Genomic DNA, 23,181 nt, shown 5'->3' with positions numbered 1-23,181 from the left:
AATGCTTAAAACATCAAATCTTTAAGGGCGACAATAAGTACATACTGCTGAAATTTGAGGACAAATGCATTTCCAGCTTCAAATTTGAATATTCTTCATTAGCACACAGCAGATATATGATGCATTCCAAGCTGTCAATAGTTGAACTACACGAAGTCTGGCAATAGGAAGAGCATAAATTAAGAAGACAGTTTTTCTTTCTTCATAATAGAGTGCAATTCATTCCAGCTAGGCATAAGAGGGCACTTATAGTGAGAGGAAAATGACAAAAGCCCAGAGCATATTGGACTTGCAAATTTGAAAACAGAATAACAATTTAAAGTTCCACTGCTGTTTGAGGGAGAGTCTGGGGACAAACAGCAATACAACACTAACTTTGAGCTTCTTGGCTTTTAAATTAAAAGATTTAAATGATAATACGAAGGAAGTACATTCTCACATACAGACCACATGTAAATTAGATAACAGTAAACAGGTGATAAAAATCCTGATGAGCTACTTAAAGCAAGAGAAGAAATTCAAGTCAAAGAGAATAGCTACCACAAAGCCAAGTCTGCTCTGAGCACACCTGTCCATTTTGTAGAAACCTTTGCTAGAGGAATGACAGCAGGAGGTTATCTGCTAGGATACCCAGTGAATCCCAAAGAGCTACCAGCAGTAGTTGGAAAGACATACAAGCCTTTTTACTGTTTTGGAGTTTCCTATTCTAAAAATGAGGAGACATTTGAAGCACCTTTGCAAGATCTGCATTTGCTTGCTTTGGCAAATTACAGGGACACTGTATTCAAAACTTGAAGTGTTACAAAGCTAGGAAGATTTACATAAAATCAAAACACCTAAAGGAATGGAAACAGCTAACAAGCTTATTGAGTATCCCAGTCAAGACTTCAGAGTAGTCTTATACATAAACTATTTTTGAAACAACAAAAATCTAAAATATACGTGAAAACCTTATTTCTCACCCATAGTAACCTCCAGTAAATCATAAGAAGCCTTCAGTTACTAAGTGAAATACTACTTATGAAAGTTTTCTATGGGATAACAGGTTCTCCTTTCCATCCCATTCTGCCTCCTCAGACTACTCCTCTATAAAATAGGAGTAAAAATAAAATAAAATACTCCTATAAGACAGAGCAGTCAAAGGCATTTGCATGCCATTAACTGTGCTGATAAGCAACTGAAATGTGCTCTCATTTTTAAAATATCATCTTAAAATTCCTAGTTCTGAAATCATTCATACATCCCTGCAACTTGTGTATATTTTGGTAAGTCTGAGTAAACTACAACTTTTTTGTGTATTACTATGTTTTTCACTTGAAGTTGTCAGAATTACAATTTTATGATTGAGAGAAATAGACAGAGTTTCTGCAAGGTCACAGAGACATCAACAATGAGAAAATGAAAGTCATATTTCATCTTCCACTTTTCCTACTTCTCCTCACAAGCAACCTGAAATGCATCTGCCCTGACACCTATTCTAGATGAAGTGTTCCATTTCAGAAACATAGAATATCAGTCAGGATGTGGATGGTGATTTTCATGAAAAAGGCAAGTGTCCAAATAGAGAAAATAAATATTCTCTGAGATGAGGCAACATTAGTATTATCCGCATGAGATTATTTTAATCACAGAATCACAGGGTTGAAAGGGACCTCGAGGATCATGAAACTCCAACCCCCCTGCCACAGGCAGGGCCACCAACCTCCCCATTTAATATTAGACCAGGCTGCCCAGGGTCCCATCCAACCTGGCCTTGAACACCTCTAGGGACGGGGCATCCACAACATCTCTGGGGCAGCCTGTTCCAGCACCTCACCACTCTGTAAAGAATTTCCCCCTGACATTCAACCTAAATCTCCCCTCCCTCAATTTAAAACGAGACCTGGACAGGCTGGAGAGCTGCGCAGTAAGAAACCATATGAGGTTTAACAAAAGCAAGTGTAGAGTCTTGCATCTGGGGAGGAATAATTGCAAGCACCAGTATGGGTTGGGGGATGACCTGCTGGAGAGGAGCTCTGCGGACAGGGATCTGGGTGTCCTGGTGGGCAACAGGCTGGCCATGAGCCAGCAGTGTGCCCTTCTGGTCAAGAGGGCCAATGGCATCCTGGGGTGCATTAAAAAGAGCGTGTCCAGCAGGTCGAGGGAGGTGATCCTCCCCCTCTACTCTGCCCTGGTAAGGCCTCACCTGGAGTACTGCGTCCAGTTCTGGGCTCCCCAGTACAAAAAAGACAGGGATCTCTTGGAAAGAGTCCAGGCCACAAAGATGGAGAAGGGCCTGGAGCATCTCCCCTATGAAGAAAGGCTGAGTGAACTGGGTCTGTTCAGCCTTGAGAAAAGAAGACTGAAAGGGAACCTGATCCAGGTCTATAAATATCTAAGGTGTGGGGGGCAGAATGGCGAGGCCGGACTGTTTTCAGTGGTGAGTGGAGACAGGACAAGGGGAAACGGCCAGAAACTGCAGCATAGGAAGTTCTGCACAAATGTGCACAAGAACTTCTTTACAGTGAGGTGACGGAGCACTGGAACAGGCTGCCCAGGGAGGTCATGGAGTCTCCTTCTCTGGAGATGTTCAAGACCTGCCTGGATGCCTACCTGTGCGACCTGCTGTAGGGAACCTGCTTTGGCAGGGGGGTTGGACTCGATGATCTCTGGAGGTCCCTTCCAACCCCTACAATTCTGTGATTCTGTGAAAATCATTTCCCCTTGTCCTGCAATATTAACTAATACATTAATTCTTCCACTGACTGGCATGTCAGATGTCAAGCTGTATAAAGCATCTGACTGCTAAAGCAAATAGCTCACAGAAAGCAAACTTTGTGAAGGAGAATGACTCCAAATTACATGCTCATTGGGTGCTTTCCTGTATACCTGGATGATTGCTTCAGGAATCTCTCCAAATGCAATCAGTACAATTGATTGCTCCTTTCCCAGACAAATCAGTAACTCTTATATACCAAGTTAGTACAGGAGGATGAAGAAAATTCCTTATGGTTACACTCAAAACACATTTAGCAATTTTAGCACAATCATAGAATCACATGTATTGGAAGGGGCCTTTAAGGATCACCTCGTCTAAGTCCCCTGCAATAAACGGGGACACCTACGGCTATATCACATTGCTCAGAGTACAGCCCAACCCTGAACAACTCCAACGACGGGATATCCATCACCTCTCTGGCCAACCCACCCCTGTGCCTCACCACACCTATCGTAAAAAGTTTTTTCCTTACATCTAAATCTAAATCCCGCATCCCTGGGCTCCTGGCCCCGTAGCGACCCAAACGCTCCAGAGCAACCGGCGGGAGGCGGGCTGCCGGAAGGCGCCGCACCGCCCATCAGTCCCCGCGCATGCGCACAGGCGGCAACAGGGAGGGCCGGCCGCAGGCTGGGCAGGCGGCTGATGGTCTGTGCTACGAGCTCACACACAGCCTGAGAGGCCGCGAATGTCCCGCGCGGCGCAGGATGCGGGCAGAACGGCAGCTCGTTACCTGTGCGAAGGTCCCGCGATGTAGGGCCCGGATCACGCCGCCCGGTGTCGCCATGGCGAAGGCGGGAAGGGGCGGGGGTGAATTGGGCCTGAAGTGCGGAAAAGTCGGCGCATGCGTCCTAGTGTGGTGCTCGTGCGGAGTACGCATGCGCAGCCCGGAGAGGCAGTTTGTGGGCGGAGCCGCAGGACGGGCGGTGATGGAGCGGTGCGCATTATTAATAGGTTTTTTACGTTTTAAAGCGGTGTTTTTGCCGGGCGTTGGGTCGTAACTTAGGTTTATTTCCCAATACTACAACATAAAATGTCAAAAATCTGCTTTTGCAAGTGTGTAATTACCAAGGAGAAAGCTTTGCAGCACCGCCTAAATAGAAATGCTGTAATGTTGCTATCAACCGGATGTTGGTTTTGGGCAGAGCGATGAAGAATAAAGCTCTGTGGGTTCCAGTGGTAACAGGTTAAAGAATGAAGGTACAGATCATAGGTATGAATTTAATATGTGTAGCTGTACAAAGGCAATACTTCTCAGGCGTTTTCAGTATCTTTGAATTAGTACCACAGAGCATTCTAATTAAACTTACCAGGAGAGCACACATTTAACATACTATGGGCTGATTAGCTCACAGCTTTCCAAAAATACTGGTTGAATTTGAATTGGGAGACTTTTTAGTGGACTTCCGTGGTGAACTTCTACAGTAGCCCTTGCTTTACCCTTCTCAGTAGGGTCAATGGTGATCTAGAATATACTGAATAAATCATAGTTGAAATCTGCCCTTGACACAAGTAAATAACAGCAGAAACTTGGCCGTCACTCAATTCATTCTGATAATCAGAGTTTGCCAAAACAAAATATATTTAAAAAAACCTGAAACTGGAATAAAAACATGAATTCAGGTACTTGTTTATTTTTCCTCTTCAACCAGAACCAAGTCTGAAATGTTACTTTGAAGTCTTTGCTGGAAGACCTAGAATTTGTGTTGGACAAATAATTATATCTACTGCAATCCTGTTTCTGAAATGATGAATTAAGATATTTTTCTTACTACTGGAGTATTGAACAGTAGATACAAAGTTCACTTTGTGTGTCCTTGATTAGGAAAAAATACTGAAAAATTGAGGAAAGACCTGAAGAAAATAGTCATCAAAAGATTCAAGAGATGACTTAGGGATATGCCTAAGTGATGAGTGAAAGGCATGACAGTGCTATCAGCAGAACAGAGTCTACATTTTTTGGAGGGAGGAGGGAGCGGGGTTAAAGTGGTGGGTGGGTAGAAAGATCTCCGTGATAGGGCTGCAGATAATAAAATACGTATTTTCATAAAGCTTTTAAGTTAAGAGGAAGTGCCTTACACAGGATTCAGCCTTGGTAAACTTAGGGATGTGTGTAGTACTCTAAGGTTTTTGTCCACAGCCTCTTTCTCTTGTTTGATGTAAAAATTAGAAGTTGTTTGGTGGCAGTGGCAGCTGACTATAAAAGGGAGAAATGATTAAAGAAAGTGAATACATTTCAAAAATCTAAATTTATTCCCTGCCACTTGTCCTAAAGTTCTTGTGTGATGCTAGGCGAACTGTCCTTTGCTATCATATTTCTTTGGTACTGTCTAAAATGGGGCACGTTCACGACATACCTTGTTGAAGCATATGATGTACAGGGTGATAAATGAGATGGCAGAAATTGCTGTATGCAAAATTGTGCATTGCATAATATGATTTGCATTCTTTTTTTTTTTTTTTAAACAAAGGATGCTAGAAAGATACGAACAAAAAAAGCAAGAAAAGGACATTTTGGCAAACCTGAAATGACAGAGATGGGAGACTAGGTAGGGTGGAATCCAAAGAATACAGAATCAGAGGTGAAGTTGGAACAGGCAAACAAAAAGCACAAGGAATCCAGTCCCTCTCTTCACATTTCTATACAAAGAAAAACCCCTTCAGACCTGTAGGTTGGTGTGGTTTAAAAGCACATCTTTGAAGTTTTGGAAAGCCTCAATGAATCCGCTACTCTTACCTTTTTCATTTTACATATGCTATGGAGGAGTTTGTCCATTTTTATAAATCTGCCTGCTCAACAAAGCTTTAGCTGAACAGCCATTTGAATGCGCTGAAGATCTGGCAGAGAGAATGAAAAGATATTATCCTTTGTGTGCTGAATCTGCTGATAGTATCATAACATCACAGAAAACTATCTTCTGTGAAGTTCATGGAAAAACATTGTACTGGTAGCCACTTGGAAACAAAAGCACCTAGAAACTTCTGAAATCTGTAAACCTTTTCTCCCTATGATATACTGGGAGAAAGAAATCTTTCCTACACGTTCTTTTGTATTATTGTCAGTTGTGGTGGCTGTGTTCCTTACATTCATTTTGAATCTGTGTTTCCTGTCATGAGCAGATTAAAAACAGAAGAGAGCAGAGTGAAAGTTTTCTATTGCAAACATCTGTGTCTGAAAAAGGATTGTGTTTCCATGCCCTGGAACATCAAGGGGAAAAGCTTGCCCTCCCCAGACACACACCTTTAGTTTTCAGCAATAAGGAGTTTATAGACAAGGTTGGTTTAGTACAGTAAATAGAAAACCCAAATCTGCTATTGTTTCTGATGGTTAATCCAGCCTGGATGTCTGATGAGACCTTCAGTCAACATTCCCAGCAGAGATCTATCTTATTTTACATCTGAGAGAATAACTGAATGCTTAGCATATTTTAATGTAGGCAGTGCTTTTAATAACTCATATCTTCTGAACGTGATAACTCAGTTTTGTATGCAAATATTGCTTGTCTAGATAGTGTTCTTAGGAACTGTTATTAGAAATGGAAAATGAATGCTCTTGTCCTCCATAAATTAAATTAAATCCACAGGAAGAAAAAAAGTCTGTGTCAGTGAACTTCACAAAGGAAAAACTAATGCTAATGTATCATCCATATCTGTCTGCTTTGAAAGAACACAAGACTAGAAAAGATGTTGCAAGATCCACAGGGGGCCAGATATACAGTATGCTCTCATATTACCTGCTATTCCTGTAGGAATTTAGCCCTGGAATAAAGGAAATTTATTAGTTTAGATAGTGCCACAAGACCTTCTTATCTCATACATAAATGCTCTCATGTCAAAACCTTTAAATACCAATATTCATTCAATGCAAATACTACCCAGATTATATTTTTCTAGATTCCTGAATTTCCTTACCCCATTGTACTTAGAGAATTGGTAAATTTTATGCAAAACTGTAACAAACCTGGGAAACTGTTTAATAAAATCATTCTTTGAAATGGTTATTTAGTCATAATTTTGTTGGGCTCTGTGGAGATTTTGCTGGTAAGGAATAGGATTTCTGAGGTAGAAATGTCTTCATGGTCTGGTGTTTTACTTTGGGTAATGTTATTAGTCTTATCTCTCTTGGTCACTTCCTGAATCTGCCAAACATCCTTCAGACATACCCAACTGATGGTGATTGATATTTTCATACTTGTGAATATATTAAAAGATTCTTAAGACTGCAACTATGATTACTAGAATTAATAGAGAAATTAAGCATACTTAAAAGTTTTAAACCAATATGGCAAAGTTTGTTCATTATCTGTTAAAAAAGAATCTTCTTATTAGTCAGTGTTGGAAATTGTAGAAAGGGGATGGAATTCACACAGTCTGAAGCTCTCCTTTGTAACTCCACTTCTTCAGATAAGAGAATCTCCAAGCTGTTATTTTAACAATGGCAATTAGCATAACATATCTCTTGCTTACTCTAAAGCATATAATAGTGTAATTTTCCTGCGTCTTAGTATGTCTATTCAAAAGTTTCATAAAATGTTGCAAAGAAAATGAAATTAGTCCCTTAAACTGATTCTGGAATAAGGATGTTGGGAGAGTAGGATATGAAGAGATCTGATCACCGAATTCACATTTAAATCAGGGGTCATTAGGTGTCAGTACTTCTAAAAAGTCACTGATGTGAAACTTACCATACATTTTTATAAACTGTTTCCATTTCTAAAAATTATGCCCTATTTCCAACAATCTAAATTGGTGTAATTTCACTGTTCAGTTTTAGATTGCAGAACTTTGTTGCTTTTTCAAGATAAAATGCTTTTTACTTTCAGAAATCCTCACCCATTATAATTAAAAAATATCTTTTTTCTTAAGCAAGTAGCATAGACTATTTTTTTCATAACTGTCATCATAAAATAGGCATTATTTATTGTAAGTTACTTGTAACTCCCTAATCTTTGCAGTTTGTCAACCTCTTCTGTTTGTATTAAGTACGAAAATGTTTCACAATACTATTGCTATATTCAATATAATACAGTACAATATAATACAATATGATTATATAATATATATATAATTTGCCTGCTTCCAATGATCTGCTTTAGGAGAAAAAAAAAGAGGTGCTGCTGAGAAAGTTTGCAGGAAGATTGCTGGAATAATAATAACATGTATATATCTAGAGAACAGTGCTGCCTGCTGCACTGCACTGAGAGCTCCTACATGTCTACCACTTCCTGTGTGAGTGCTTTCCACAGTATTCCAACCTGTAAGTGACTTACAATTTTTTGTTTTCAGGTGTGTGATCTGCACATGATGTTCACACACTTCTTGATACTTCCCTTTCTTACAAAAGAATCCATCTGTGTATAGCTGGCTGTTCCTCAGTACTGTTTATCATTCCACAGAGCTGTGCATCATTTGCAGACTTTACTAGCTGTGCTCCCATCTTTTCTTCCATGTTAATAAAAATATTAATTACTTAACTAGGAGACTTAACACCTATTAAACTGGTAGTGATTTAACATCCGTTTAATGTACTGCTCAATATACACTTTACTGATTATTTTATGTCAATCTTAAAAATTAGACTGTGGTGAGATACAAAAATATCAAAATGTAGATGTGGCATGGCCAAGTGTATTTTGAGATACTAAAAAGACTGAAGTACATAAAAGACAAAGTTGTTACTGTATCTCTGAAAAAGAAATAAATTCAACTGGGTAATATCAAATAATATCCCCAGATAAAGATTTTCAAGATTACTTTAAAAAAAAATATTGTATTTTACTGTTTATACAGACATCTATGGTTCTGCACTGACTATTTTACTTCTGTCTAGGGAATACAGAACACCCATGGCTTTTGAGATACTTCCATGGGAAGCTGCTTTGTTTCACCAGAGCAGCAAAAAAAATACTGAGATTGACATACAGTCAGACAGATAGATAGATGATAGATGGATAGATATAGACAGACCCAAGCATTCCTTTCTTTCTGCACACTGAGTCCCAGATGTTCTGTCACCTCCACTGCTGAGGGAGGAAGGTAGCACAACCGAGCAACCTTATTCCATGTCCCTTGCTTTTCTGTACTCTTCGTGATAGTGGCAGCGGCTGTTCAGTTCCCCACACATTTTCCCTGAGCCCTCTGCTGTAGCTGGTCACCATTTCTCCGTTGCAGAGTTGAAGGGACATTGTCCCTCCTCCTTTGAGCAGAAGAACAGTATTTTGCCCACAGTGCTGTGAGCCTGGAACCATCCTTCTGCACGTGCCCTCTCCATCCTCTCCATCTCTCCTCCAAGGTCGGTGCTCCTGGCCTCCCATTCACTGTGGGAAACAAGCACGCTGCCTCCCACCTCCCTTTCAGCTTCTCCATAGTCTGGCACAATAGGCTATTTCCTCACAGATGCTTATTATGAATGGCCACACTCACTGTTATTTTTGTTGTTGTTTTTTCCACATGCAGAATTGTTTTTAGGCTGCCCATCATCATTCATTGTTCTCCCTGAAACAAAAACTGCCATTGCCCTTGGGGGAGATGGTGACTGGCTATTCTGTGAGGCTTCATAAAACACAGACCCTGTTAGGAACAATGGGAAAAAGCCTTCTCAGCGTGGCCACCAGCTGAGGCTTACTGCCGCTTGCCGCCTGTCCGCAGCACTGGGGAGTGGCAGCCATGTTGAGGGAGGGCCTTGGCCTCTGAGCAGCCTCCAGGCCTTGCTGGGAGGGAAAATGCGATTACACACAGCAGAAGAAAAAAAAGCATTAGCATTATGATTCACAGAAATAGGCAAGATGCTATTTCATAGAAGTTCAAACTCTTAAAGTCATTAAAATCGTAGTAACATACTCAACCAAGTCAAACTGCAATCTGTTAAAATTCCACCTACACAAGCATGCATTTCTCCCTAGTTTCATAATTTTATAGTATGAGTAGTCATTTTCTTTCATTATTCTTCATAGCAGGAAATTTCCTCTTGAGATTTAACCCTGCCATAGCTACACTGAAGATCTTTATGGATTTAAGAAGTATGGCTATTTCAGTTGTTTTGTATTTAAATTGATAACATTTATATTTAAAGATTCAATGTATATTCTCTCCTTTTCAGAGTGGAGACTTATTATTTAGAGCAAGTTATTCATCTAGAATGATGAAGCTGCATTCTCAACTGAAACACTGAGGTATACTAGCTCAGTACACCAAAAAGTGAGTTGCTGGGAGGTGAGCTTTCTGAATGAGGGCCAGCCATCATTCCCAGAGAGGTTGCTAGGTGTGCTTACTGCCTTACATGCCAGCTAGATGAGGGAACAAGCAGGTGTCCATGTGCTTAGTAATAAATTAAACTGTGGATGCTGTGCCCAAGCTAAACACTGAATGGATTAATTAGAGTGACTAAAACAGTGAAAAGCAGGAGAAAACTGGGAGAAAAACAAAAATCATGATACAAGAAATGAAGTGAATACACAATGGCCTTGAAAGAAAGCCAGAGGAGGGAGCATTCAGTGCAAAATGCAGACCGCAAACAGAACTGGATCATGAGCAAAGCATTGGATTCTTTTTCCAACTTAGTATATTTGAAGAAGTGGGACTTTGTCTGTAGTAAAACAGGATTACTTCAAAGAAATACCTGGCTCTTGTAATCAATTTTTCATTCTAACGGAAACAGCCTGCTATGTTTTGAGTACTGGCTTACTGCTCAGGCCATGATAAAGTTGGACAATGAAAACACAGAAAACTGAACAATGAGGAAAAACAGAGAGGGAGGATGGAGAGAGATTTTGGAAAAAGACATGGCAGATAAAGCACAGAGAGATAAAAAGTATGGATCAAGTACGTATTCTTCAGTGTGATAGCTGGGAGATACTTGTGGCTCTGGAAGAGAGTAATCTCTAAGGTATACCCTTGTTTGAATTTCTGATGAAATGGAAGACCCTGTCTCTCCTGTATCCTTGCCATTTCAAAAAATTAGCCCTCTCAGGCAGACCACAAGGCATCATGATGGAGGGTTAAAACACATGAAGCTGCTGCCCATTTGGAACACACTCCGTCTTCTTTCACATCTGCAGAGCATTTAGCTACTTGCATCTGGTTGTGTTTGTGCAAATATAATTCCATATTCGCTAATAATTCCCGAGGCTAAAGGCCCCTCTCCTGTAACCTTGTTAATATTCTCACAAGGCCTGGTGTGAACGCCTCACAGCATTTGGATTAGAATTCAGTCTGGTGGTTTTTTTTCCTCCCCCTGTCTCTTACCCTTCTCTCTCTCATACTTTTCTGGCCTCCAGTTTCCTGGCCACCCACATGACGAGACACTCTCCCTCCCTCTCTCTCCCCATTCTCAGTTTCAAGGAATTTCCTTTTGTCAAAGGCAAAGTGTGATTGACATATTTTCCCCCTCTTAAGTGCAGTCTTCTTAATACTTGATTTAACTATGTCCTTATGGGGCTCGTATAATCATTACCTAGGTGAGAAAGAGACCCCCTGCTCCCTCTCCACCATCCATTCTTGGTCTTCAAGCTCCAGATTGCTGGCTATTTAGCACTCCTTACATATTTTTTATTCACTTTTAAAATACATTTTTAATAATTTGGTGCTGATGTTTGATGACTTCCAGCATTGGAAACTAAGGTCATTTGTTTCTCCACAGAACAGGTACCACTAAAGCAGCAAATCTGCCAGCTCCTCTATCAAAGTGCTTTGGACTCCCCTTTCAAAGTATCTTACTCAGGTAAAAAAAATGACCACCTTCTCTTCCCTTTTTGAGGAGAAAGAAATTCAGTTTCCTAATCAGGCCTCAACCCTGATGCTAGGATTGTTCCAAAAATGAGTCAGAGCTCACCCTGACTAGTGTCACAGGAGTCAGGGACGTACACATACAAGGTAAAAGCCGCTTTTATTAGCTGTCTGGACTTCAGTAAGACCTTGGACACAGTCCCCCTGATATCATTTTTCCCAAGTTGAAAAGAAATGAATTTGACAGATAGACTGTTAGATGGACAAGGAACTGGTTGTGAGTTTGTACCCAGAGAGAGGTGGTCAATAGCTCATTGTCCGGATGGAGTCAGTGACAAGTGGTGTCCCTCAGGGGTCTGTACTAGAACTGATGCTCTTAAATATCTTCATCAGTAACATCAACAGTGAGATTGAGTGCACCCTCAGCAACTTTGCAGTTGATGCCAAGCTGTGTGGTGTTGACACACCTGGGGGATAGGATGCATTCCAAGAGACCTAGACAGGCTGAAGCACTTGGCCAAGGTGAACCTTGTGAGATTACATAAATCCAAGTGCAAAGTCTTGCATTTGGGTCATGATAACCCCTGCTATCAGTACAATCTGGGGTATGTAAGGATAGAGCACAGCCCTGCCATAAAGGATTTAGGGGTGCAGACGGATTGCAAGTAGGACGTAAGCCAGCCATGTGGCATCATAACCCAGAAAACCAGCCATATCCTGGTCTGTATCAAAAGAAGCATGGTCAGCAGGTTGAGGGAGGTGTTCCTGCTCCTCTACTCTGAGCTGGTGAGACCTCACCTGGAGAACTGTGTCCAAATGTGAAGTACTCAGTATGAGAGAGAAATAAACCTGTTTGAGCATGTCTACAGGAGGGTCACAAAAATGATCCAAGGCATAGAACACTATCAGAATCTAAACAGGGCTACAAGAAAGAAGGGGACAGACTCTTCAGCAGGGCCTACTGTGATAGGGCAAAGGGAAATGGTTTCAAACTAAAAGAAGTGAGATTTAAACTGGACATAAGAAAAAAAGTTTTTTTACAATAAGGATAGTGAAGAGGAAGAGGATACTCAGAGAGGTGGTGGATGCCCCATTTCCCTGGCTATCCAAGGTTGGGCTGGATGGGGTACTGAGCAGCCTATGTCCCTGTTCAGTGTAGGGGAGTTGGACTAGGTGATCCTTAAAGGTCCTTTCCAACTCAAAATATTTTATGATTCTATGATTTCACCAGTTCTTTACTGGTCACTCATTTCTATATCACATTTAATGATGGTATCTGTTGTACTCCAGACTATTTTCTACATAAGACCACATAGCACAGACCCAGCCAGGACTTGGTGTACCACCCCAGGCCTGCTGCCTGCCCTAGGTAGAGACTGAGGTGTGCCATGGTGGCAGGGCAAGGAGTGGAGAGAAAGTGACAGTGATGCTTGGGCAGGCAGATCAGCTGCTAGCAGGAGGAGAGGAAGGCATGCCTTCAGGCTGATAGCTTGGATTTTTTCATGATCCCCTGGTAATTTGTATTGGGCACCCTGCAGTACTGTTCTGACTGGTCTGGTTTTAATGTTTACATGGAAGCAGGTTTCTGTCTCTTTGCTGCTGAGCAGTTGCAGTGAATACCTGTAACCTCCAACCTGGCTTTCCTGATATTAAATTTAGGTCTGAGTGAGGCTCCTTGAAGAAAACCTGAACATTGCTTAGGTGTGTTTAATCTTATAGCCTTTAAATGCTTCTATACAAGATCAAATCCCTCCTTTGACTGTTTTTATCCGTGTCATATAAATTGGGACAAGAAGGTCTCCTGGAAAAAAATCTGCATTTATAATGACTGTGGGCTGGCTGTGGGAACTCAGCGGAAGAGGTTGCTCAGAGCCAAACATTTTCAGTGTGACAGGAAGGAAGCGTAACGAGTTTTTTTTACTAAATATTTGCAAGATTTTTCTGTACTTTTTAGTTATTATAGTAGGAAAACAGAGTGTTGTTTTCCATTTAGCAGGAATAAAAGGTTTTGAGGAAACTGTTACGTAAAAGTAAACGTTTATAATTAAGCATGTTGATAATTTGTGTGGCATTATTATGATGGCTTTGTTTCAGTTAAATTTGAACGTTGTTACATTTGAAGTAACTAGGCTGAAATTTCCCATGTGAGGGATTAACGTCTCCGCCTGGCATCCTTCTTTTTCCCTTCCTTTGAGAAAGGGAATAATTAATCAAGTTTTCAGAGAAAAATTAGGGAGACTTTATTCTCATGTACAAAAAAAAATCCTTGAGGGGATATTAGAAAGAGTTCATAATCCCTACCTAATTTTGACGAAAGACGCGGTTTTTGATCAGCAGTTGGGGCGGGGATCCCTCTGATGTCAGGAATGTGTGCTTGCTTATTTCTGTGAAAATTTCCTTGCATTTACTCAAGTTATGAGCCTCAGAAAGATTCACTTTGCAGAAAGATGTTAGAAATGCACATTCCCTGAAGGATGGCTTTGTATTCTCAAACCCAGGAGTGAAAGGCAATCTTCTCTCCTACCAGAACAGCGGAGTACATGTTCTGGTTTCAGGTCACAGGAGATGAACAGCAGTGCTGCATCTGCTCTGTTTTCAGTGTTCATCTGACAGAGCATGGGAGAAGACTGCTGAGGTAAGGAACTGGGACTGAAATACTGGGAAAAAGGACGTTGGGACAGTCCTGTATTCAAGGAAGGGTTTATGGCTAGGACTGGAAATGTGACAGAGGAGGGACCTCAGATGCTTATTGCCTAAAGTAGAGCATGCTGTAGGTAATTCAAATGGGCAATTTCAAAATTGAATATTACAGGAAAATAATCCACAGAAAATTAGCAATTCAGGCTTCGAGGCAGAGCTTGGCTGATGTGCAGTAATATGTGAACCACCTACAAGTAGAAAACAAGATCTCAAATGTATCTGCAGCACTGATCCAGTGGAAAACTGTTATGTGAATATGTAATTAAAGACTGTAAGGTAGCTCACAGATAGGCCGGAAATAAGGTCTGACTTATTGCTGATGATCCTTAACATCTGAATATTTCACTTTGCAATTTAATATTTTCTTAACATAGTATTATTTATAGAATACATAGACCTGAGACAGCATATGGGCCAGAACCTATCCTGCTGTGAAGTGAGTTAGAATCAGAATCTTATTAATGGCTTAAATGAAATTAATTAACAACTATTTACCTTGGCTCTCTCCAAACTAAGAGGATTCAAAAGAACACAGCCTTTGCTGAGCCAGCTTCTGGTATGGTATAGTGAGATGGGGCCAAACTGTAATGATATAAAAAACATCCTTTCATTCTTGTCTTCCTTTCTTCACACAAACATGTGCAGCTGCGGCCCATCACTGCTGAAAATAGACATCATCACAATATGGCAGTGAATATTTTCAACCATTCTTTTAAGAAAGCTTTTATCTTTTTTTGGCCCCACAATGTCTCCAGGCAATCCATCTCTATTGTCAGGGCCCTGCTTAATGAAGTATTGTTTCAAGAAGCATAGTCCAGCACATTCTTTTTCTGGTATGTGCCCAGAAAGGAGTTATCTTGTAGATGGCTTCAACATCTTATCAGATCACGGTTCTCAGCCTTGCTGTTGCCATGTGTCAGGACTGCCTCACCTGCCATGAAGAGCCTGCTCTCTGACTTTGTGCTGGTTTGGCTTACAAGCTGGTAAAAAAACTGATAATGGATACTTTACCACAGCTATTGATAAAAAAACCTGAATTTTCCCATTTTGGGAAAGTGCCAAATTCCACTGCTGCAGAGTAAATGAGTTCATGAGGCTGTGACTGAAATGCATGGAGAAGGTGGAGTGAAAACTATTGTTTCCAGCGCTAAGACAGCTCTTCATTGCTACAGTGGTTTACTCTTGGTTCACGTTCTCACAGTTTCTTCTATAGCTGCAACTGTCAAAAGATTTCTAAAACATTAGCTGTGATTTCTAGAGCATGACTGGGCTCCAGTGCTGTGGGAATCAGCGTTTCTGACCACAAAGTTGCGCAGACTGCATCCCCTGGTGTAGCTCTTAGCACCTGTGATCGTTGTCCTGCACTTTCCTCCAAAAAGTTCCTTTTGAACACCCTATGCCTCACAGTCTCGTGCACATCTTCTCCACCCTTGTGACCTGTTGGGCCTCTGTCCAAGATTTGGTGAAGCACGTCTCACCTTCATACTAACCCATCTTCAGGCTTGTGGCGTTCTGCTTAAATGGTTTCTCAAGCTGGTAAGACTGCCTTGTAAACAGCAGCGCTCTGTATGAAAACACAGAAATCAAATTCTGCAAACTTTGAGGAACCTTAGCTTTCAGAATGACTTCAAATATTTCAGAAGACAAGCCACCTGAAGCTTGCTAGAATACTTGTACAACCTCTTCTTTTCTGAAGAAAATCCCCTCTGTTCTCTGATGTCAGAAATTGTCAGTAGTAATTATTTCTTGAAGCCTGAAGAAGCGAGTAAATAATCCAGAACCTCAAAATAAAAATATCTCTACATCTTTTATGCTTTTAATGAAGTATTTGGAGAGAGTGGGGGGAAGAAGGAGAAAATAGTCTTGAATAAGTTGCTGATGGAAAGTCACAATTTATTAGATGTTTTCCAGGCACTGTGTAAAAATCGCTGTTGTCTTAGTGTGCTTTAAGCCCCAAAGAACAAAATACAGAAAATCTGAAACTAGTAACTGGGAATGGGGCTAGCAGCAAGCAGCATCACGGTCCTAGAGAACAGAGCTGGAGGGATCTATCACCACCAGAGACCAATTGGTGAAAGTGGAATACAATACAGAAGAATTTGACTCACTCCACTGTCATCAAGTACCTGTGAAGCCCATGGATGAAGTACGTCACATCCCACCTCTTGGTGGTCAGACTACATATGAAATGAAAATTTACTACTGCTGCTAGTAAACTGAGTAACAAAGACATTTCTGTGTCTGTTTCCTTAAGCAGATAGCAAGCATAGGGGATGCTGGGTCTTTTGTTATCAGCACTTCAGCAACTACAGCTATGGATAGCAAGGACATATTGCTCTATGTTTAGATGGGGAACAAGGCAGAAAAGGAAACACGAAGCAGAATGCTTTCTATCAGGAATACTGGGGTGTGGCATCTGATGTTTCTTTTCTTGGCGTGAGTGACAGGGAACTCCCTTCTGCATCTGATTTTGAGTTGTTTCCAGGAATGTAGGATTTGGATTTTCCAGAGGGAGCTCCTGGTGCTGCTCTATGGATGCTTTGGACAGTGAAGGGCATTGTTCTGGGAACTGCAGCTTGCACAAGGAGGATTTATACATCAAGTCAAGTCCCTCCTGTCCTGACCCCTCCTGCCTCCCAGACATCTGTGAGAGAACACCCCTGAGATGGAACTGGTGAAGAATGGTTTATTTTGCAGTGAAGGGATAATCTCATAATAGCCGGGGAATTCCTCCAAGTTCCTGGGACTACCAAATGAACGCTGCCTGGTGCTGCTGGCTGAAACACTGCAAACAATGGGAGCTCTGAAGAAGGCAGAGCTGCTCAGCACCCACAACCCATGTTTATTTTCTCCAGAGATGAAGGGGGGACTACAGGTCAGCAGGAATTGTGCATTCTGACTGGTATTTATTGACTCAGAAGTCCTTGCTGACAGACAGACAGACAAGTAGAAAAGGCTTCCATTACAGTGACGTCATTTCTTTCCTTCTTCGCCCCTGAGGCTTTCACTTCTGACACTCTTTACACAGAGTGTCTTTACACACTCTTTTGCTGTGGCTTCTCCAGCTGCTGTTGGGGTGAATGGCAGCTGCCTTTCACCCTTCAGGTGCTGGAAGATGGGATGCCTGGGACTGTCAGGCTGCTGGTGACATACTGTAACACATCCTTCAGAGCTGCAGCAAAAACAGAGCTTTGGTGTTCAGTCTTCCCTCTGAGATCTGGATGAGGCTGTAAGTCTGGTTCAGATGCTGGGTATGAACACTGTGTGGCCACTGGGGGTCTGTATGAAAGAGAAATGTATCCCTGTGCTCTGCTCACCCCCCATTTTCACCTTCCATAAATTCTTCCATTAGGTTTTGTTTTGGTTTTGGTTTTTGCCATGTGCTAATACTGTGCTCTGGGAGAGCTTCCAGTTGTTTGCATGAGTGAATGTAAGGCACACCTACAGTCAGCTATTCATGGGAATGCTGTGCTGCAACACTGAGCAGCTTCCATTTGAGCCAGGGGTCACGTCTTCAGTATTTTTGATTCCTAATAGTTTTTCTACAGAGATTTTAAGACCCTGCTGGAGTCTTCTGTCAGTTGCAACTTATTCAATCACCTGTGCTTTTAGCCAGACAGGGAAGTCTCCTATAGTGACAGTACAATCAATATATTGGATACTTCATCCTTTGTCAGAATGGAGAAGTAAATGTCCATAATTAAATTGGGTAAATTGTTTTTCTGACCTCTGCACTTTGCTTTTTTTTTGCTTTTTTTTTTTTTTCCTTAAGATGGACTGTCTAATTTTGAGTCCAGTAAATCAGAAGTGGGTGTTCCTAGAGGATGCAACATGCTGGAGTACAAGATCCTGAAATGTTTGCAGTGAGGATCATTAACAATAGATCCTTTACTCGCTTTTAAAGAATCATACTTGTGGCATGCATAAATGAATCACACTGATCTTGGTTGGTGAAGCATTGAGATGCTGAGAAGTTTCAATAAAAGGATGCTCTTTGACAAATTCACTCTAGGAATATGCTGTCCATGCAAATACAAATGCATATAAATGAGAACCTAAGCATCAGCTAATTTTGTCCACTTCTTGATTGCCAATGCATGCTTTGTTTTAACAAACTTCAATGATGAGATATGTTATACATTTGGATTCTTACTGTATTTCTAGTAATTTGTTTCATGCAGTGAGGCATGGTTAAAACACTTTTGTTCTGTGACAGAATGCTTCTTACATCACCTAACATATGTGAAATTCCTTTCAGACTCTGCTTCATTAAAAACTCATGCTCATACCTCCTGCTTTTTTAATGGACAGGGACAGATCTGGGCATATTTTCACTTTGAAAAATTTCCTCTCCTTTTCATTAATGATTACTATACAGCTGTCTAAAGACTCTGGAGATTTCCTTCTACACTGCTGGACGTTTACTGTCTTGGTGATCTTGTTTGTGGAGAGCCACATGCTTTTGTTCTCCCCATAAAGCTCCTGTAACCATAGCCTTTTTTCTTATTGTTTTCCTTATTGTGACCTTTCCAGTAAATAGGGTGAGGGGTTAAGTACTCAGTGTTGGAAGGAAAATGAATTTTCCTGGCTATGACTGCTAGCTGCTAAGGATGTCTAATGTCAAGTAGTGTGCAAGCAGATCTGTCCTTGCAAGTGTCCTTGCGTATAGCACCTTCAGGGTTCTCACACATGCACATCACCTTACATGTGCGTGAGTTCTAGGAGTGAAAGGCCAAAATAGCCTCCAGGTATTTTATCATACGGCCTTTCCTAGCTATAGTTGTAACAAAACGAAGTGTGTTGCAAACAAGTAAAAACTGATTCCAGTTATCAACATTCCAATGGACTCCCATGCCTGAATAGAGGATTACTGGACCCTCTAGTCCATACCTGAGGGCTAATGATTACTACTCAGTTTCCCTGAGTTAATAAGAGCACACACACAGAAACAAGCAAACCTTGATGTGAAGGTAAACCTGGTGATTACCAAACTGTTACACAGCTGGGTCACCTTAACTTTCTTCTCTGTGTCTTTAATCCATTGTTTTTCTCATCTTTCCCAATTAAGCGTGGTGTCCTCATTCAGTGATTTTCAACATCTGATCCACAGATTTCTGGGAATCCAAGGACCTCTTCTAAAGGATCTGGGAAAGAAAAGCAATTTATACATGCTGTGCTGTAATCTACATATGTGAAATTTCTAAGGAACATAGTATGTCTTCAAGAAATTATTTTAGGAATACAAACAATCAAATAGTGTTTTTCAACTACTGCTCCTTGTGAATTAATGTTACCTTTTTTCATTTTTCTCTGATCTTAATGAGAAATGATGTTAAGATCTAAGGATACTCCTTTTTTCTTTCCCTATTCTGAAAATTTCCCACTGTTCTATATTTGTTTAAGTAATGCTACATGGCACAGGAACTCTATCACTTTTGAAGCTTGAAGGGTCCTGGGCATTTTAAGCACCATGTTGTTTAAATGTTCTTAGAGTTAAGCATAGTGGTGGGGGAACAGATGCTGATCAGATTCTTTCATTTGTTAGGGCAGTATGTTCTGCTACAGAAGAAGGTCTTGTAAAAGACTCTGGATTTGAATGTCTCATGTATTGGGGTTTGCGGGAAAGATGAGTTTTTCACAGAGGAAGAAACAGGAGATTTAAATCCTAAACTTGTGGCAGTTTTATTATCCTAAGATTCCTTCAGTTTTCTGTTTCAGGAATGCCATGCTGGTTGACATTTATTTCCTGGATGTGTCCTGTATATGCAGAGATAGGCTGCACAAAACAAAGAATGTTTGCATTACAAACAGATTTACCACTACTGAAGTATACTGTACCTGTCTCAAATTCTTATGTGAGGACATCTTGGACATGAAATCCATGCACTAGAAAGATGTTGACAGAAAAGTGTGAAAGTCACCTCCTTGACAAGATGGACACAGGTACAAATGTGCCCTGGGTCAGTAGGCGAACTTCTTTGATCCTGTAGAAACTACTGTAAATCAGTTTTATGTTTGACCTCTATTTAATCCCATTGAATTACATTCAGTTGTGTTTTCTTTCTTCTATCCTGTCTCTTGGTGCTACCATGGACTGTTCAGCAAGGATGTTTACCCCTGATCCTCAGCACTTCTAAGCCCCTTTTCATCAGAGCCCAAGCCATCCATTTCTTTTGCTGTTTATGCATTCACTCCAAAACAAAAGGCAGCCAGGCACAATGGATGTAACAGTAAAAGCCTCCATGCATCTTCACCTGTAGCTAGATCTTAACTTTTCCTTGCGAACCTCAGTAAAGTCAACTTGGAGTAGTTATGTCTGTTGCTGAAGAGAGGAAACAGATGATGATGTTTTTCTTTCTATCAGTGAATCTTTGCCAACAAAGGATTCTGAATACACAGACAGCCTACCCAGTGCAGGTTCAGTGTCTTGCTGACATTGTTGCATTATTTTAGCCTAAGAAAAAGTGCATTTTGTTAATAAGATTAGAGCCAGATGAAGGCATTTTTTAAGCAGCAGACCTCTGCATAGTTCTTTGACAGATTCCAGTCTGTTTGCCATTCTTCTATGGTGCTTGTTTCCTTCAAAAAAGCCTCTTTTGACTTTCTGCAGTGAAGCAGGAGAATGTCAGGTATTGTGAGATATATACACTGTGATGCAGCTAACTAATTCATTACAAAAAAAACCAACAACCAATTTTGTTGGTTTATGAATGTAGATACCTTAACTGATGATGAATATCCATGGATACTGTATGCTGGATATGTACAAAATGAAACAAAGATATATGCTGAAAACTAAAACCAGCCCTGATGGGACCAGATTTGTCTTTCAACATTGCTCAGTAATTTATATTAACATGCATTAGTTAAGCATATTAGCTGAGTATAGATCAACAAATTGAACTGAAGTTGGGCAATAGCTAGTTTTTTTTGACCCATTCTACTCTGGACAAGTTGAGCTCAGTGCAGTAACATTTATTTTTGCTAGCTTTGCATTTTGCCTGGCCCTGAATTTCTGAAGGGCCATCAGTTTCCCCTCTTTAACAGCTCAAAGAAGTGAAATATGTTTTGTATATAGATCACCCCCACTTTTAGCTGTGCTGGTTCATCAGACACTGAAGGAAATCAGTGTAAATTAAAAGATACTCATCTGAGTAAAGGAAAATAGTCCTCAAGAGGTGAGTCTGGGCTCAAAAATCAGGTATGAAGAATAAGAAGTAACATTGCAATCTGGTCATTTTGTTGAATGTTAGTGCATTTTTTGTTATCCAAAGTAAGTAAGATTGCACTCTTCTAATCCTGTGTAGAACTTAGTTTTTGTATGCCTCTTATGCATACATATTTAAATGGATAAGCTCAAAATTTGTGGGTTCAGATTTTGCAACGTAGTTCAGCTGGATTATGAATCTAAAGATATGAAATCTGAAGGGGCAAGTTATTGTTGTTGATGCTTTTCTTTAAAGGCTTGGGTTTAGGTTTTCTTTAGTGCATATCCTCTACATCTTTCTTTTATTTCCATGTCTCTCTCACCTGCATCTAACATGCCTGCTATTAACCTGAGCAGTTAATAATAGGAAAGGCTGCACAAAACAAAAGCAGCTGCCTTTGGCTTCAGCTGGAGTACAGAACCTCTGAAAGCCGGGCACTAACATTTTTCAGTTGGAAAAGCGGGCTTATTTCCATAAAACAAAGCTTTTTATTTACAATTTAAAGAACTCTCCAACTGTATATATTTTAAAATGCTGTGTACATGCTACATTCCTGTAGGAATCTGGCAGCCATTTCTAGGGAGCATTAAGCAGTGAGATCTTGTAGTGAACAACGGAATTATTTTTTATTTAGAGATTACATAACTCTAACAAAATGGAAACCAGCCCCTGTGCTTCACTGTAGACCAGAACTTTCTCTTCCCAGATGGAGGATGACCTTTAATTGTGTCAGTTCCACCCCACATCCTTAGAAAACAAGGGCAGCTGCTCTACACATGAAGGGAAGCAGAGACTGTCGCAGCCATATTGATCAAGGATAGATCATTACTGAGGCAACCTTGCAATAGCTACATGAATTAGACCCCATCCATCAGTCAGGCCTATTAGAGTCTCCAGACAAAAAGAATGGATCTTCAACATTGCAGATTGAATTAGTTCCTGCCTATACCTTTCCCTTTGGCAGCCACTGTCTCAGCAGTCAAGGGGGAAAAGCAAGACGTAATGCTAACGGTACAAAAAGTGACAGTGCATCTGGGTTTCTCTGGTCACTCTGGAATGGCTGCGTGGAAAAGGAGGAATGAACTCATAGGGAACTAAGTATCCTTGTTCTCAGTCTGCTGGAGAAGAAGCTGACTTCAGGTAGCTGAGGCTCACAGCAAAGGCACATATACTAGAAATACACCAACCATGTATTCTACCCCTGATTCTGCATCAGTGCTCCCATACACAGCTTAGGAATAACTGTCTCAAAAACTCTGATACTACTTATGTTCTTCTGCCTTTCCTTCCTCTCAGTATAGCCACTCTGCTAAATGCGTAGGTTTTTATTCTCTTTCCCTGTTCCTTTAATGTATTCTTTGTACCGAGGGGTGGGTAGGCAGAGTTTTTTTGGAGTCCTTCTGTCTAGCAGCTGTGATGGTTTCCCTTGGATGTGTGAGAGTTGGGAAAGATTGCGAGGCATGATTTTTCTGTATGCTGAAAGGCTTTCTCCATCAACCTTGGAGAAGGACCTGAAATGTGGTGAAAAGGTATAGAGTTGTCAGCCCCCAAACAAAAGCATTTGCACAGTTGGGAAGTAACTGGACAGTGTCTGCATCCTCTGATGAGCTGAGACAATTCCATTACCCACAACTTGCCATAAATCAGCAGCTTGCTGTTCTGAAATAGGCATTCAGTGTTTGCTCTGATGTTTCTTAAAGTCAGAGAAATGACTTCAACGCAGCGGCTGGCATGGAGTCACAGCAGTAAAGACTTTATCATTGCTTTTGACAAAGTTTTCACTGAACGCAGTCA

General features: G+C 40.8%; 2 protein-coding genes across 4 annotated transcripts in view; one reads left to right on the top strand and one right to left on the bottom strand.

Annotated features, from left to right (window-relative positions):
* The window catches only part of WARS2 (tryptophanyl tRNA synthetase 2, mitochondrial), a 334,901-nt gene extending 331,266 nt beyond the window's left edge, over window positions 1-3,635 (bottom strand). The window contains exon 1 of one of the 2 annotated variants that reach the window (XM_052702761.1): window positions 3,489-3,635. In XM_052702761.1, coding sequence (XP_052558721.1) covers window positions 3,489-3,635 — 147 coding nt within the window. The remainder of the gene's footprint in view (window positions 1-3,488) is intronic. The other variant, XM_052702772.1, reaches the window with a different exon arrangement.
* The window catches only part of LOC128090444 (uncharacterized), a 305,355-nt gene that overhangs the window by 178,483 nt on the left and 103,691 nt on the right, over window positions 1-23,181 (top strand). The gene's annotated exons all lie outside the window — the stretch shown is intronic.

The sequence above is a fragment of the Tympanuchus pallidicinctus genome, unplaced genomic scaffold (genome assembly GCF_026119805.1).
Source record: "Tympanuchus pallidicinctus isolate F22 unplaced genomic scaffold, pur_lepc_1.0 scaffold10, whole genome shotgun sequence".
NCBI lineage: Eukaryota > Metazoa > Chordata > Aves > Galliformes > Phasianidae > Tympanuchus > Tympanuchus pallidicinctus.
Note: the sequence above shows the minus strand (reverse complement) of the source record. Positions and strands in the feature narration are given on the sequence as shown.